Here is an 18,327-nt window from a genome sequence, read left to right as displayed (position 1 = left end):
TGTGACTTTGCAACACTGTATAGGCATATTGGAAAAAAATAGAATAGTTACTGTGTGTAACGTTGTGAAAATTACTTAAAATTAAATTAATTGGCATATACACACAATAAAATTAGTTCATAACAATGAACCAATACACCGAAATGTCATTAAAATAACTTTGTGTACAATCAAGCCATCCGAAAATGATGGAAATTCCGATACAAGTAGCCGTGCGTATCTACCCCTGTTTACAACCGGCTGCAACAATACCTATAGAAGCACCACCACCATCAGCTGGAAATGTTGTACATACGAAATCAAATACAGGATCAGATGAACATCTCCAATTAGCAACGCAAAAAGATGATAATGGAAATTTCAATTCTAATACAGTCGGCGAGAAGACAGATACGCTCGCACAAGATGAGTCGTCTGCCACCGAAAATATATTCTGTGTGCAGGCCATTCCAATGGCCGCACCAGGTTTTCTAAATACGGCACCAACAGCTCTGCCTGGACAATTAGACAATGGCATAGCTGCCGGTCTAATGCAGGTGGGACCCCATTCATTCCCAGTAACTCATGCGCTCCCAATGGACTGTACACAAAGTCAAATTTACCATCAAACTGTATTTCCACTGATTAGTTTGTTTATGGAGGGTTTCGATGCTTCAGTAGTAACTTATGGTCAAAGAGGAACTGGTAAGACATACACTCTCTACGGGCCTAATTTGGACTGTGTATACAGTGATTCCGGACAAGGTGTAGTGCAGAGATGTGTGCGGGAAATTTTCGCACATATGGAAAATCATCCAGGTAAGCACAAAATTATGGCGCATGGTTTTTCAATAATACTGAACTTTCAAATAGAACGTACTTATGCTGTTAATATTGGCTGGGTTGAAATAATCGACGATGTTATACACGATCTCTTGGGCGTGGGAAATATACATTGTGATAGTATCACTGATGTTTTTCACTGGCTACAATTGGGTTTAACTGCTAAACAGCGGCCAACAAATCAATCAGATGATGCGCCCATTACGCATACACTTTTTACGCTCACGCTTGAACAACAATGGGTTTCAAAAGAAGGTCTCATTCAACATCGCCTTTCTACGGCTAGTTTTTCTGATTTATGCGGCACGGATCGAGTTTTCATGTTGAACGCACTGGATCAACCCACTAGCTTGCCCAAGGATGCAGGTCTTCAAACTTTGGAGCAAGTGGTAAACACCCTCACCGATCCGGCACTTATGTATGGGGCCAATGGGAATATACCATATAATCAAACGACATTGACCACACTTTTGAAAGATTCCTTCGGCGGGCGGGCGCAAACTCTGCTAATTTTGTGCGTTTCCCCATTAGAACGAGATTGTAATGAAACTATTTGTAATTTGCAATTTGCTTTCAAAGTGCAATGTGTGCGAAACTATGTAATTATGAATACGTTTTCTGATGATAACACTCCCATATCGCCAGAGACAGTAATGCCTGAACTACCTGGAGCCAGTGTACGTGGCGTGCCAGTGGGAGCGGACACATTTGGATTACAGTTTGCAGCAAGTCAGTGGTACAAATTGGTATCGAATGCCGAAGGTCTCTTCTCCAAGTAAGCGGAATAATCACTTAACGTACCTAACCATAGTTTATAATATTATTAATTGCCCAACAGATTAGCTACCTCCAATGCTGTCACTGAATTGGATAAAGAACAAATTGAAGAATGGCTTTTTCTCAAGCAGGAATGCGAGGAATGTTTAAGCTCTGCGGAAGCTATACGCTCACAAAAGCAATTGGTCCCTATACAGGAAGCAGATGAGCCGGAGGAGGCAATGAGCGAACCAGAAACCTCACTGCAACAAAATTCGGACAATGAATCGGACTGTGAATCTCAACGCCCTGATTTGATGGAGAAATTAGAGGTGCTTATGGAGGAATTGCGCCTAAAGACAGATACATTAATAGAGGACAAATATAAAGAATTTATACAAAACCAACCCAAAGCGGTTATGGAGAGTCAAGAGAGTGCAAGACATAAAGAGTCAGCAAATAGCATGGAATTGGTGCTGAGCGAGCAACGTGCACCGAATGAAAAGTTAGACGAACGTAAGGCATCCATTGGTGGTAAGTTTAATTGCGTAAGTAAACTAACAATTAAATTTTATAATGTGAGCTATTCAATGTCTAGGACGGCGGCGGTCAATACAGCCCGGCGCCAGTCTCTCAAGCGCTGAGATAGCGATGCTCAATCGCGTGGCTTCACGTGAACAAGCAGTACCTAAAGTAGCCGATGATTTTCTCGAGGGCTCAGGTGACCTGCAAAATGCCTCACAGTTGCGTGCTGCAATCAATTCGCCCCTAGAGAATATACAGAAGAAATTGCGCAAATTAGATACAGATATCGAAGCACGGCAAAATCAAATTCAGGAAGTAGAACAAACCATGCAGTTGAAGCAGAATATTATAACAGAACTTGTCAAAAACAGTGACACCCGTTCGACCGCCAAGCAGCGATTTCATAAGAAAAAATCTAAACTAGAGTCCGAGTATGAGAAGACTAAAAAACAATTGGCCAAAGCAATAGTGCAGGGAAAGGACAAATCTGAAGTGGAACGTTTGCGGTCTTTAATTGCTCACATAGAACATCGCTTGCAAGACCTCGCTTCGATGAAGCACATCGCCGGCGAAAGTGGACAAAAGGTGAAGAAATTGCAACAGTCGATACATGAATCCAAAAAACTCATCGACGATCTACAAAAGAAACTGAAGAAAGATCGTAAGCAACGCGAACAATTAGAGCACGAGTTGAAAGCGCTCAAAGAGAAGGAAAATAATGGTAACGGCAACAGCAAAGCACTGGTGAAGTTAGACTCGCACGCACCGCACGGTGGTTCCAACAGCGTCGAAGATGTGGAACGCGGCAAAAATCTTAAAGAAGTACAAGCCCGCATATCGCATTTGGATCATGTGTTGCGCGAGAAATCGGAGAATCTGGAGCAATATGGCGATAACGCCGAGGGCGCAGGTGAGAAAGAGGGACTGCGACATGAGATACGCAATCTACGACGCACACGCGATCACTTACTGGAGCAACGCTGCACGCTCGATCGCAAGCTAAAGCGCGATAAAATGCTCTCGCATCGTGAAGAGCGCAAGCTACTCGAATGCGATGAGGCCATTGAAGCCATCGACGCGGCTATTGAATTCAAAAACGAACTCATCTGCGGGCACAAATCGATTGATACCAGCGAGCGACTGCAGCGTGAGAAGGGCGAGCAAATGCTGATGGCACGTCTCAACAAACTCTCGCCGGAGGAAATGCGCACGTTGCTGTATAAGTATTTCACTAAGGTGATTGATTTGCGCGACTCATCGCGCAAACTTGAAGTGCAGTTAATGCAGCTAGAACGAGAACGCGATGCTTGGGAGTGGAAGGAGCGCGTGCTGTCGAATGCAGTGCGACAGGCGCGTCTCGAAGGTGAACGTAACGCGGTGCTATTGCAGCGGCAACATGAAATGAAACTCACGCTGATGCTGCGCCATCTCGCCGAGGAGACATCAGCATCGGCTAGTTCGACAAGTTTCAACGAGGCACAACACCATCAGCAGCAGCAGCAACATCAACGTTACTTGCGACCTACAAACCTGGCGCTGACACATCAACAACAACAACTGCATGCGGCTGGCGGTGCCATTAACACTTCATCACAGTATTCCGACACCGATCTCGATTTAGACTTTTACAAGAATACCACCATACCGGTGAGTGGTAAAATTTTGAAGCCGCCCAAGCATGGCGAAATGGAAATTTGTCCACTGCCCGATGCACTGGCCAAATACAAACCATTGGATAAGTTCAAAGAGAAGGAGCGGGAGTCAAAGAATAAACTATTTGCCAAATTTCAAGTGCTCACACGCTATGCAGGCCAGTCTGTAACTGCTGCAGCGTCTAATTGCGCTGCGGCCGAACAGGCCGGCGGTAGTGGCCGCAAGAAGGATAAGGAGCAGTTGGCGGCGGCCATACCACAAGAGAACCTAAAACGCTTAATATCAACACCTCCCGCCACGAAAGTGACGCGTCAAAAGAATAAAATTATCATACAGGATGCAACACGTAAGAATTAATCGATGAATGGGCGAAGAAGAAGTAAGAATTTAAAGCACGTCATTTACTTGAATACATTTTTTATTCAGTTGCACATGATTTTCGAAGGATAGAGTAGAGTAAAGAGGATAAGATAGTGTCAAATATAATAATATGCAGGTTGGAAGAGAAAAATTACTGAGAATTTTAATTTTTTATTTTTTTTATTTTTTGTTGAAAATTTTAAACTAGTTTCACGTAGGGATATTGCCATAAAAGTGTGTATTTTCTACGCATTTCTAACTGGTAGCCATAACCTAAAGTATGATTTTATTATTTTTCAAACTTTTTTTTGCCTCCTAATTGTACAATTTTGAGGTAGAACATCCTATTTCATTTATCATATATTTCTCTTATTTCTGAAAGATTTTAATTAAGTTCTTTTTTTCGTTTAAAATTTTTTGTTTTAACACAAATCAATTTTGTGAGTTTTCGGTAGCTGTCGAAATAATTTTCAGGTTGTCTCAAATGCATTTGGTTATTGTTTTCCTATGTGTTAGGTGCTTTTGTACTTATAAAATATTTGTTTAAAATACATACAAACGAGTATATTACGTGCTTAGGAACGACAAGGGTATGCTACATATTTTTTTGTAGAATTGTTTTTTTTACTTTAAGATTTACTTTGTTATTTTTTGCACTTTTATAAATACATAAATAGTAAAGATGTATGCCATAAGAAAATATTTTTGAAATACCACCAATCAAGGCGCATTCATTAAAGGTGGTGGCACTAGACCAACAACAATGTTTTGTACGTTTGACTGTCAAAGCAAAGTAGAAAATTAAGAATGCATTTGCTTTATTTCACCCTGGGTTGACAGCCACATGGACACGGCGAGAGAAAAAAAAACAAATCAGCTAATTTAACGCTACCATCTTTAATAGATTCGCCTTGCTACCAATATTAGTAAAGTCAACTTTAATATTTTGACGAGAGATGCAAATCTCAGTTTGTTTTAAGTAGCCTTTATTTCATGTCCTTTGAAACAGATTTTTTAAATTTTGTTTGAGTCGCCTTTATTTCATGTCTTTTCAAGCAGATTTTTTAAATTTTGTTTGAGTCGCCTTTATTACATGTCTTTTGAAGCCAATGCTTTAATTTTTTTTGTTTTAAATTTCTTTAATTTTATTAAAAAAAAACAATTTTCATTGGGTTGCCTTTATTTCATGTGTTTTCAGAAAGATTTTTAAAATTTTTTTTCTTGAGTCGCCTTTATTTCATTTTTTTTTCAAGCCGATTTTTTAATTTTTTTATTTAAAAAAATTGTTATTTTTTTATTGAGTTGCCTTTATTTCATGTCTTTTCAGATGTTTTAATTTTTATTTTTAAAATTTGTTTTTTTTTTTTAATTTTTTTTATTTTTTTACTGTTGCCTTTATTCATGTGTTTTCAGGCATATTTTTAAAATTTTTTTATTGAGTCGCTTTTATTTTATGTTTTTTCAAGCAGATTTATTTTTTGTTTTTAATTTTTTTTATTTATGTTTTTTTTTTTTTAATTTTATTAATGAGCCGCTTTATTTCATGTCTTTTGAAGCAAATTTTTTTCCGTGTATTTGCTTTTTTTAATTTATATTTTCATTTTATTTTTTTATTATATTTAAGAGAAAAATTTTTTTTTTACTTTTTTTGTGAATATTTTGTAAATTTTTTTGAACTTGTTTTGTAAATTTTTTTTCTATTTTTTTTTAAATTTTTTTTAAATTTTTTTTTCTAATTTTTTTATTGAGTTGCTTTTATTTTATGTTTTTTCATGCAGGTTTTTTTGTTTTTGTTTTTTTAATCGCCTTCTTTTCATGTCTTTTAATAAAGTTCACGCCACGCACATTAATCAGGTTGCAGCAGGGAGCGTTTGAATTCTCTAGAATTTCAAACTGGAAACGCGTAAGATTTTCCATTTTAAAGAAATGTAAGCAAACTTGACGTGTATTTTGTTATTTCATGAATTCTCTACACAACAAAAAAGTAGAAGATACAAAATGTTGGACAGTTTAGAGAGCACATAAAATTAAAAAAGCTAATTTGGCTGGTCCACTACTTGTCTACTACCTGTCTTTTACTATTGATGTGTCTCAGGTTCAAGGTGCGTCCAAAATTTTTCAAATCGAATCATTTTTAAATTTTTTTTGTGTCAATTCTTTGTAGTTACTATTTTCTTAATTGATAATGCATATGATTCAAATCGTTTTAGATTATTCTGCTTAAGTACTGTTACAATCGGCTGCATTTCATGTATGGGCAAACATCAATTTTTTTTTTGAATATCAAATTTTTTGAAGTAGTTAATTTAATATTTTTAATATGAAAAAATATGTATTTTTTTTTTTGCTTTTATTAATTTCGAAAATGCATACATACAGTCAGAGTCAATCAGTCATGTGTACACCACATATTGATAAGTTTCGACTGTTTATTTATTTTTTAATTTCAATATTTTTTTTTTATAAAATGTTCATACAACAATAAGAGTAATATATAGCAAAGTTTCGAACTTTGTATACAATTTCTAAAAATTCGCGAAATTTTTATCAACAACTCAAACTTTTTACTCCGAATTTTTAGAAAGTTTTCGGGTATGCAGTTTTATAGACCATTAAATTTTGCTATAATAAAGTGCAAGTTTCAAGTGGTTCAAGAATCGCGTTGATTTTTACCTATTTTTACTGCTGACGGTGTTGAGTGTTTTCTTCCATATAAAAAAAAAAAAAACTTTCATAAAAAAAATATTTCTCAAAAATCCGTGTGATTTATATAAAGATTTAAATTTATTTAATGAATTGGCAAAAACTGTTGAAACCGAAAGTAATAATATTATACATAAAAGATTATTGATCGATTATATTAAAAAAAATATTGTATAAAATAATCGTAGCATTAGTCAATCCACACAAACAATTACAAAATTTAAAAAATCAATTCTATGATGAATTGCAAATAGCAAGAAAGCTAAATAAATTACAAACTACTTGAAATTTGCACATTTTTTACCAAAATTGAATGAGTTATAAAATTGCATACTTGAAATTTTTTCAGAAATTCTGGGTAAAAATTTGGAAATTTTCCAAATGAGCTGTAACACTGCATACTTGAAATTTTTTCAGAAACTCTGAGTAAAAATTTTGATAAAAATTTTGAAATTTTTCAAATGAGCTATAAAACTGCATACTTGAAGTTTTTCAGAAATTCTGGGCAAAAATTTTCCAAATTCCCAAAAATTTTGTACAAAATTTGAAACTTTGCTCTTTATGGATTTTGTTGTAGTAAGAACTGTGTTTTTATGAAAGCATAATTGAAATTAAAAAGAAAATAAATAAAGAGCCAAACATGTCAATATATGGCGTACACTTTCTTTTGACGTTGACTGTATTGCGAAAATATATTTTAATGTTAATTTTTGAATATTCAACTAATTTTTTTTGCTCACTTTTTGCTATTGCATTGCTTCCACAATTCATGCAGTTTGTAAACTGAAGTTTTTTATCATTATTTTTTTTTTATGAAAAAAGAAGTGTACGCCCATTTCTCCTTTATGATCCTAAAATCATTTCAAAATATTACTCAAGAAATGTTTTCCTAAAGAAATGTGCTAGTTTATTAATACTCATATATTAATAAAATTTACTTTAACAATTAAACAAAAAACAAAAAAAAAACAAATTATTGTACTTTAAAAAATGCGCTTCCTCAATGAATTAATTATAGTTTTGCAATTTTTTTTATTATACATACACACATAGATACATATGTGGACTTATAAAATATTTACTTTAATAGCATCTAAGTTTTCCATACATAATATACATACATACATATACATATGTATTTCTTAATTTTAATAATTTTTGTAAGTTTTATTTTTAAGCAGAATTTTGTACACATAATTTTAAGTGTAATTTCGTGTCATAATTTTTGGGCGCTATTTACAATTAAATAAAATTTAAGTTCTACATTTTAAGTTTACAAATTGAATATTGTACTCAAGTTTACATGATTTTTAATAATAACATAACTAAATATTAATTACTCAATACAAAAGTGAATAGGTTTGCTCAATTCAGCAAAGCAAGGAAAAAAATGACTAAAAAGAAGAAATCCTCAATGTAATACTCAAACCCACTTAAAGGCATTTAAGCAAATTCTCGTCTATTTGTAATGTATGTAGTGTATAGCACACACACACACACACACACGCAAAGTAATAATCTCACACAAGACAGATTTGAAGACTTAAATGAAAGTTATACAAATCCATATTTGAAGTTTAAAATTAAAAAAGACAATTTTGATATCCCGAAAGTTTTAAGAAATTATGTTGATTGCAAATTGCAATAGTGGAAAGACAAATTTTTATTCTGTGGAAACACACATACATATTATATAAGTACATACATTTTTTCCATTTTTTTATTTCGAATAAATTTACTTAAACATATTTACAAAAACCCTCGAATATTTTGACTCAGCGATTTTTTTTATGAATACAAATTTTCCTTTGAAACTAAATTATTCGATTAACACACACACAAACACACCTATCGCAGCAATTACTTCTAAAGAAGCAAATATGTATTACTAGTAATAAAATATCTATATATATGTATGTATCTACAAAATAATTTCAATTAATGCCATATAAATGATACTAAATAAATATGTATACATGCCATATACATACATACATACATACTTACAAGAAAATATGCGTCAATATTAACAAGTTACAATAAATAAAAAATGCAATAATGAGTAGTACTCAAAGTTTTTGAAATTGGGAATTTTTTACGGTTTGTGCGAGGTTGAATGTTGACTGTGATTGTGGGGTGTAACGCATGGACTGAAAAGTCCCTGGCCCAACACATCGAAGGTACTAGTTTAATTGCATTCACCTCCTTTTCAGTTAGTGCTAACCTTTAAAAGGCAGCCGTTTAAGATTTCATGATATTCTATTCATTAGTTCGTGAGTTATTGTGCTAAGAGTGACGTTACTGAGGTTATTTTCAAAGAATTTCATGTTTTCATTTTACACGGCTTCTTGATGGAGGGAAAAACCCGTTCAAGCGATGCAATGGCTTGAAAAGTGTTATGGGGGCTTCGTTCCATCAGAAACAACAATGAAACGATGGTTTGCTGACTTCAAACGTGGTTGTAGAGCCACCGATGATCCACAACGTAGTACACGTCCAAACGAGGCGGTGACATCAGAGAACATCAATAAAATCCTCAAAATCGTTTTCAACGATCGAAAAGTGAAGGTGCGCGAGTTACTTAGCTGACATCGTAAAGATATCAAAAGAACGTTTTGGTTTTATATTGCATGAGCATTTGACTATGAGAAAGCTCTGTTCAAAGCGGGTGCCGCGTTTGCGCACTGTTATGTTTCATCAAGAAAACACACCGTTTCACAAGTCAATCAAAACAATGGTAAAATTATATGAATTAAACTTCGAATTGCTCCCACATGCAACATATTCGCCAGATTTCGCTCGTAGCGACTACTGGCTGTTCGCAGATCCAAATAAAAAGTACTCTTCGATAAGAAATTTCGCGCGAATGAAGAGCTTACCGCCGAAACTGAGGCCTATTTTGAGGCAAAATATAACTCGTTCTACAAGGTATTGAAATGTCAGAGCGCCGCTGGAATGATTGCGTTGCTCATGATGGAATAAAGATAGTTTGGAGCAACAAAAAAAAACGTGTTTCTTTGTTAGGCCCGGAACTTTTCCGCCCATGTGTTAAGCACAAAGTTATGCCATATGAAATCGGCGGATATGTGAGAAATAAATAAAGTTCATCTGCGCATTTTAGATATAAAGGGGTTTGGGATGAGTTATCAAGGGTGCGACGAAAAGATGGTAGTACCTATCGCGCAGAGTCTTTTCACATTTAGGGCATACATCTGTTTGGTATGTCATGGACTGTAGTGAAAAAACTAGAAGTTTAACCAGCCATTGTATCCAGAGCAACGAGGCAACTTGAACTGCAGCTTTTGTTTTTTTTTTGGTTAAAGATCCATAAGTATGTGAAGTTTCCAGATTAAACCTTAGTAAATCGAAATTGGTAGGCTAATTATTTAATTCCAGCTTGACTCCCTGTTTTCAAGGGCGAGTGATAGTTTAAGGCTGTTTGCAGAGAAGAAACGGGATAGCAAAGAGGCATAATCACCATTGCATTTGAGCAAAATTCTTCACTGTCTGTCGAACGTCTACATTGAACGCTAATTTCCCTTATAAAATCAAGAAAACAACTTTTTTATTGTGATGTTTTCATTTCATTAGATGAACTTTTAATAAATTACACACAGCTGATACCACCAAAAGTTAGAGCATACGCTTGATTTTGAAATTGATGTATGGGCGAGCCACAAATTTCACGATTTTCTTTGCTTCGAGTTGTAGTAGTGCATCGACTCTTAATTACACTGCGTTACAAAAACGAACTTTTTTTCTGTCCTATGAACCAAATATACTTTTTCGGAAAGGGGAGAAAAAATAAAAATACACGTGTATCGCCGATTTTCATATACACGTCAGAATTTTTTTTTATGTATAAAATATAGACCTCGTAGTCCGCCTGCGTGAAAAACTTTGGATCAATTTTTAACCCTTTTTCCGGGATCCAATCGCGCTGAATTTCTGCGGGCAGACTCGTGGAAATGTTTTTATTATGTAAAATTAAAAAAAAAAATGTCATCAATTCTCAGATTTTCTTGAATTTGTTTTTTCTAAACAAAATTTTTTTTCTAAATTTTCGGCATAATTTGAAGGGACTCCAAATTTTTAAACAACTTATTAACCTTTAATTTATTGTTTCATAAAACACACTCTGTCCCGTTTGTGTGTTTGTTACAGTTCCGGAAGTTCCGATCATCTGACAGTTGCGCTACTAGGAGACGTATACTTTGACAATTGTTTTAAGTTCTGTTGCGCGAAAACGTCTTTCTTTATATTTCATTTTACGAAAAATGCAGTGCCCGACTCGAAATAACTTTTGTTACGTTTGTGGCTTATTCGCACCAAGTAAAAATTTTAAAAATCTTAGTGGTTAATTCGTTTCAGAAAATATTCAAGACTGCTTATGTTCCTTATATTGTATACCACAAGACTCTGGAAGTCGTGTGCGACTATTGCTATAGAAATTTATGCAAGTTTACTGATGGAAGGTCAACAATAAAGTACTCTGTACCAACAATATGGCTACCACGTACGGAGCACTGCAGTGAACTGTGCTACTTTTGCGTAATTTTTACTCAAACTAAAGGGTACTAATACTTTCGCCGCAACAAAATTCGCTACGCTAATGTAGAATCGGTTATTCCAGCGGTTCTGTACTCACCAGAAGAACGTATAGCGGCTTCAATGGAGATTTTTGATGATGTTCCCGAATTAAGGGATGGAGAACCAACAGTAGCACCAACAATGCTATCTACATTTCTTGCATCGAATGCGAGATGCGGGGAACCAGAAGTATCGGAATTTGTACCAACACCCAGTGAACTTGGGACTGCAGTGCTGCATTTAGTAACGCAAGCCGACTTCAATGACCTTGTACGAGAAGGAAATTTGTCAAAGAGAACATCCGAACTCTTTGCATCACGCTTTAAGCAGTGGAATATAGTGGCGGCTGATTTTAAAATAACAGCCGCTCGTGATCGACGTAGCATTATTCCATATGACGATTTTTTTAAATTGCACGAAGATTGGGGAGAAACCTGGCTTATTGTTGTGATATTGATTCGATGTTTGAAACAATTGGTTACCCTCATATTTCAGAGGAGTGGCGACTTTTCATCGATGCATCGGTCAACAGCCTTAAAGTAGTGCTGCTTCATATCGGTAACAAACATCCAGCTGTCCCGATCGCATATGCCACCAACCTCAAAGAAACATACGAAGGCATGGAATTAATATTACAGCTGATAAACCACCAAGAGCCTAATTGGAAAATATGCTGCGATCTAAAAGTGGTCGGATTGCTCATGGGTGTCAAGCGTGGATTTCCAACCCACCAGTGCTTTTTGTGTACATGGGAAGGTCGTAAAAAAGATCAGCATTACACTGAATTTAAGTAGAAGCCGCGAACATGCTACAAAGTAGGCGTAGAAAGTATAGAAAATGTACCATTAGTGCAGCCATCTCAAATCATTTTGCCATCACTACACATTAAGCTCGCTGTCGTATCAAATTTTGTTAAAAAACTGGATCGTGAGGCGAGGCGATTGCAAGTTTGCGCAATATTTTTCCGAAACTGAGCGGCGCAAAGATTCATGCAGGTATTTTTTTTACGAAGCCTTTTAGTAACTTTATTTGTTTAATGATGTGTATAATTTAAGGTGTTTTTAGTGGTCCGCAGTTAAAAAATTAGTTGCAAGTTATGAATTTTCATCAAAATTGAATGCTACCGAACAACGTGCATGGAACAGGCACAGTTGCCGTTATTGAGCAGTTTCTTGACAACAAACGAGCTGACAATTATAAAAATATTGTTGCAGAAATGATTTCGGCATATGGCGAAATGGGCATATTAATGTCGCTAAAGATCCATTTCCTACACAATCATTTAGATTGTTTCCCTGGTGATTTAGGAGCTTGTAGCGATGAACATGGCGAAAGGTTCCATCAGGACATTGCGGCTATTGAAAAGCGCTTTAAAGGACAAGACATTACGCAAATGCTTGGCGAATACTGTTGGTCTATTTGACGCGATACTGACACAAATGCTTACAAACGCAAAAATAAAAGGCCTAAGTTTCTTTAAAAGCATTAAATTTTTTAATGTAAAAATTTTTAATTTTAATATAATAAAATTAATAAAAAAATTCGGGGTTTTATATCTCTATTGTAACGCGGAGTGAAATACCTTTCCTTTGATACCCACATCGGCATATCTCATGCAATTTTTTTTTTAATTTCGAACAGGTGGCAACCCTGTGAAACATTGTCAGTGGCAACACCTAGGTGAAAAGTCTAGAAATGTGATACACTAACTGTGTGCCCAATTTCATTCAAATCCGTTAAGCTAATCCTGAGATCGTGTGGCTATACAGATACGCATACAAAAAAAAGAATTGTGACGTGTACATGAAAATCGCCAATACACGTGTATTTTTATTTTTTACCCCCTTTCCGAAAAAGTATATTTGGTTCATAGGACAGAATGTGTGTAACGCGGTGTTATTAATCACAATACGATGCAAAAAATGTGTACGGGAATTTTATTCTTTACACTTCGGTTTTTATACACAAAGTGTAAAATTCAAGTTGGGTCTTCACAATGAAGCTGTGTTATTTGATAAAAAAAAACTGTTCGGAAGGTGATAGCTCTTAAGCCAAAGCGAAAAATTTTTCAAGTCACCAATGATTATTCTTGAGCGAGAAAGTATTATTTAGCAAAAGAAAAGAAGATATTTATGTAATATATATACGCACAAATATATTTTCTTCAATAGCTTTTATGTTTACTTAAAGTCTAGTAAACATTTGCAATTTAAAAGATGTTTATTATACTTTTCTAAGCACATTTTCCCCCCAATTTTAATTTCGAAATTGTTGTACAATTAGTCTAATCTAGCTTTTTTCCTCACCTATACGGTTTAAATTATTAAATATAATATTAATATATAAGTATATTAAAATAAAAAATATATTTAATACAAATAGAAAAAATATCAGCTACCTATCAAAAGTAAAAAAAAAAAAAAAATTGATATCTGTACAAGTTCGTTGCTTCAGTCTTTTGCTTGTATACAAATTGTTGTTACTCCTTCGTTGTGACCTTCATAAAACCACAATAACAAAGAGGCAAGAAAATATGAAATGAAAAATGGTTTGCTGACTCATTTACTGCATTAAAAAGCACAATTTTCCACCCCATCGACACAAGCTCGCTTTATACATAGTACATACATATCTATGCATGTATATATGTAAATATGTGTGTACAATCAGCGCATTGCAAGCAACTCCACTAGAGTTCGGCTTCATGTGCACGCATGAGTCATTCAATCCTATGCATGTATGCGCGTGCACTCAACATGTCTAGATTTGCTTGGTTTTAACACCACAAATGTGAGTAATCAAAACAAAGGGGCCGATAATTAAGGTAAATAAACAAAAACGTCAGATAGCCGGTTGAAAATTACCCAAAACAAATAGACTGTTTTGCGCAAACTCGGGTTGCGTCGAACTTATTTCCCCTCAGTGTGTCGAACGAATGTTTGTTTGATGTTTTGTGTTTAGTGCATTTTGTTTGTATTGCTACATGGTTGTTGTTCGAGCAAATTTTGTTGGGGACTTCAAAATGTTTGTAAATTCTATTTGAAGGATTTTTTTTGAGAAAAATTTTAAATACGTAGAGGGAGTAAAACTGATTAATCAATCAATATGGCAATTCACAATTAAGTGGAAATGGCCTGATTAAATGGAATGTGCAAATTATGTTATGTTGCCATGGAAATCTGCTAAAGTCTTATTGCCGGGTTGTTTGCAATTAATTATGAGTTTCCCTAATTTAATATCTTTTTTTTGTAAAAAGTTTCTCGTTAAAAGGAGGTTTAGTAATGGTTATGAGTTATTTTCTAAAATCCAACCGTATTTCGTCATATTAACTACACCTTTTTTAAAACCTTTGGTTGGCCGAGTCTGGCCTTTTTTCGTCTTGTTCGAGGATCCTTTTTAACAGGTTATATCTATAACTCGATAGAAAATTAAATTTTAGGATGCTACCTGGAAGCTAAAGTCGTTAGCTGAAATAGAAATATGTTATTCGCGTCCAATGTCCAAAAAGTCCGGCTAGACCCGGATGCCTAACGGAGGGTTAAAATTGGTTGCAAAAATGTGCAATTAATTTCATAATTGGAATTTTAAAGCCAATCGATGACCTTCTGAAAAAATACTTCTTTTCTTATAAGAAATGTTAACACTAATGCCCGAAATCTGTAAGCAGTCTCAAGTCACTAATTGAGACTTTTCGTGGTGTAATTTGATTTTGAGACTAGTTGCAATTCAGTAAGCAATCTCACGTCATTAGTCTAAAAAAAATCACTAATTAGTGATCTACTTCTGAGCAGCTCACAAAACGAAAAATATGGAAGAGGAATTAATTATTTTAAATAATGAAAAAATGAAGCGAAGTAATATGTTTTGGGTAAAAATTTCTTAAGAACACGAATAATTGTGTATTTATTGACGTTTTAGAAATATGCGTAGATGGATTCCGGCAAGTTTACGCAGCACGGAAGTCCCATTCCTTCTGGAAGAAAACGTTTTCAGGAGGTTTTTTAGATTCCCGAAATCCTTCTGCTGGGAACTTATTCAAGATCTCAAACCACTTAACAAGTTTGAGTGAAATTCCCAGCTCGTTCATTTCAACAGGATGTATATAGAGACGCAATTCAACATTTATCGATTATTAATTTTGTTTGTCTCAATTGAATTGTTGATAAGCCGATTCAGGTAACAGGTTTATAAAACAGAAATTAAAAACGTTGTTTTGTATGAGCTTAGTAATATTCATATTATTTATGTTTTTGATGAAGAATTTCGCTTGATAAATGAATTTTAAAAATTCCATTACATATGGAATCGATAAATGAATTTTTCCTCAGCTTTTTGACTATCTCTAGCCGATAGCCGATCTGCCATCAGTTGACTGTCTCTATTTATTTTCACCATGATATTTGGTGAAATTCTTGTGACTTTCCCTTACTGAATAGCAAAATCGTCTCAAGTCACAAAAAGAGTCACTAATTTATAATCTCAATTTTAGTGACTTGAGATGAGATTCGCTTACAGAATTCGGGCATAAGTATCTTCGATACACATTTATTATACTTCTAGTCACCTGTTAGGAGTTTAGTCAACCACTCCTCCTACTTATTAGCTCTAAGTGATCTGATGTTGTTCTACGAATTAATGGATATACAGATTTCCTTCGAATTTACAGGGTGGCAGAAAATTAATCACCCTATCAGAATATTTATAATACAGCTCACGCTTGAAAATTTTCGAGCAATTAGCATCGAACAGGTGTCCGAGTACTCGTTGCTTATACGCCCGGGCTGTTCGAGAATAGACGAATGGAAGCGAGAGCTCTAAAACTAAATATAAAATATTTAATAAAAGATAATCCTTGAGCTGGTAGCTATCCTTCTTCCCGAATCCTATTTCACGAAATCCTTTTTCCCGACAATCGGTTTCCCGACTTTCCCGACAACTTTTTTCCTAAATCCAATTTCCCGACAAATGTTTTTTTCTCTGTTTAGACATTTTTATATCATATCATTCTTTATTGTTGTCATGTTAATAATATCATATAACAAACCTTCAGTTTTGTTTATAAACTTGTAATTTAACATTTCGAATCAAAATATTTCTTCAAAATTTTTGTTTTAATTCTAAAAATATGAGATGATATTAGATCCAGCGGCTACGTTGGCTGCGTCATATCGGCCGAATGGATACAAACCGCTTCGGTGCGGTACCAGTAGTAGTAGTAGTGGTAGTAAAGAAAGGCCTCCTCTGCGTTGGAAAGACCAGGCGGCGCGAGAAAGAAACGACTGGCGCGCTTTGTTAAACCCGGCCAAAATTGCGCCAATCAAGAAGAATTATTACAAATTGAGATATTTCCTGTCACTTTGTGCTTTAAGTGGCAAATATTTTTAAGTCGATATATGGGAAGTTACATAAATAAATTTGAATAGTTCGGGATTATTACTAAATAAATTTCTTATTGGAAACTGTAGTCACTATTCGCTACAAACCTTCGAGCATGCATGAACCTAACTCAAATTGGTTGCGAGTTGTAACAAATTTCCCCCATAAGTGTTGGCGTGTTTGCACAAAAGCAGCAAATATACTACACTTTTATTGCAGGCAATAGCAGGCTTCAGCTAGCACCGTTCGATTTACTGGATTCAGTTAGCGTTTGGATTTGTTCGGTAATAAAGGGTCGCGCGTCGTCACGTTTTACTGTACGTTTAGGGAGTCTGTGAGTGTTTGTCAGATTGTGTGCGTGTGTGTGAATCAATCACACAACCACACCAACAACCCCCAGACAGTGTATCTACTACAATAACAACAAAAATAAGAACAACGACACCGAAACGACGAATACAAATAGCAATCAAGCGAAACCGGTTCCGGTGCTACGCGTTCGTTTGGTGAATTGTGTGCGTGTGCGCGACACACATCTACACAAACCTAAGTGTAAAATTTGGTTGGTGTGTTTTTTTGGCAATAATTTAATTGATAGAAAATTGTTAGTTTATTTACGTAGTTTGGCGATGTTTTGTGTGGAAAAAAATGCGTGCGGTTAAAAAAAGTGGAATAATGGTGCATTAAGTGTTGTGAATATTAAGGAGTTCTAATCAGAAAATGGTGCGTGCTTTGTGCGCAAAGTTAATTCGAAATTAGGAAAAGTTCCAAGATGCTGTGCCGAGTGCTGTGGTGCGGCGCTGTGTGTATAGTTCGGAAAGAGCCACCCCCGTGGATTAGTGGCCTCTTTGCGACTGCACACCGCGCCCTGCAGCAACAGCTCATTTTGCATTTGACTGGCGAAGATTGTGTCAATCATGAATGAAATATATGGTTAATGCACACAGAGTGTTGCAGAAATGAGCCAAAAATTATAAAAAGGTGGGTTTAAGTGAAGAAGATTGTTGAAATATTCCCCCAGCAAATTCTTTTTTCTTATTTTGCTGGGGCGGCTAGCCTTTCGAGCAGCCAACTTACATGTCGCCATTTTCCTGCAAATTCTATAATCGCCTCACTGTAAACGTAATCTAAATTGAATAAACAATTTATTGTGTAAATTTTAAGTGAAAATGCAAATTATCCATGCGCTATCGCAGGCCGCGCTGGAGTTCCGTCGCTGAAGTCTCAGCTATCGATTTTTCGCTTCGCTTTTTCGCCAATTTTCCATGCGGCTGCCAGCAAGCAACGAATTTCCACAGCAACACCCTTAATCTGTTCCATGTTTTTTTTACAAAGAAATTTGTGGGAACGATTTGCTCACATAGAATCCACGATAAGACCGGTCTAAAACTAAAAATTTTTTTTCATTAAAATATAAAACCATTACTTAAATTGTTAATCTGGGGACTGCATTCTGAAATTTCTTTTAGTTTTCAGCTTTCCGACTACTGCAGTGTCTTTCAGCCTGAACTGATAGCAATAATGAAAGCCGTGACACTGGTA

General features: G+C 35.3%; 1 protein-coding gene across 1 annotated transcript; it reads left to right on the top strand.

Moving 5' to 3' along the window:
• The first annotated feature begins 28 nt into the window (after positions 1-28).
• LOC128867785 (kinesin-like protein costa) lies at positions 29-4,303 on the top strand. Its single transcript, XM_054109280.1, has 4 exons — positions 29-798; positions 853-1,597; positions 1,661-2,112; positions 2,177-4,303. Exons 1-4 carry the CDS (start codon positions 186-188, stop codon positions 4,111-4,113), a joined length of 3,747 nt encoding a protein of 1,248 aa, XP_053965255.1. The 5' UTR covers positions 29-185; the 3' UTR covers positions 4,114-4,303.
• Positions 4,304-18,327: the final 14,024 nt, after the last annotated feature.

Source organism: Anastrepha ludens, chromosome 6 (assembly GCF_028408465.1).
Source record: "Anastrepha ludens isolate Willacy chromosome 6, idAnaLude1.1, whole genome shotgun sequence".
Lineage (NCBI taxonomy): Eukaryota > Metazoa > Arthropoda > Insecta > Diptera > Tephritidae > Anastrepha > Anastrepha ludens.
The sequence above is the reverse complement of the archived record's forward strand: the minus strand, read 5'-3'. Positions and strand labels throughout refer to the sequence as shown.

What these genes read in the sequence shown, in the direction of transcription:
- LOC128867785 (XM_054109280.1), top strand. Translation starts at nt 186, where the DNA reads ATGATGGAAATTCCGATACAAGTAGCCGTGCGTATCTACCCCTGTTTA. An exon ending in ACATATGGAAAATCATCCAG is followed by an intron (nt 799 to 852) that starts GTAAGCACAAAA and finishes ACTTTCAAATAG; the next exon opens with AACGTACTTATGCTGTTAAT. An exon ending in GCCGAAGGTCTCTTCTCCAA is followed by an intron (nt 1,598 to 1,660) that starts GTAAGCGGAATA and finishes ATTGCCCAACAG; the next exon opens with ATTAGCTACCTCCAATGCTG.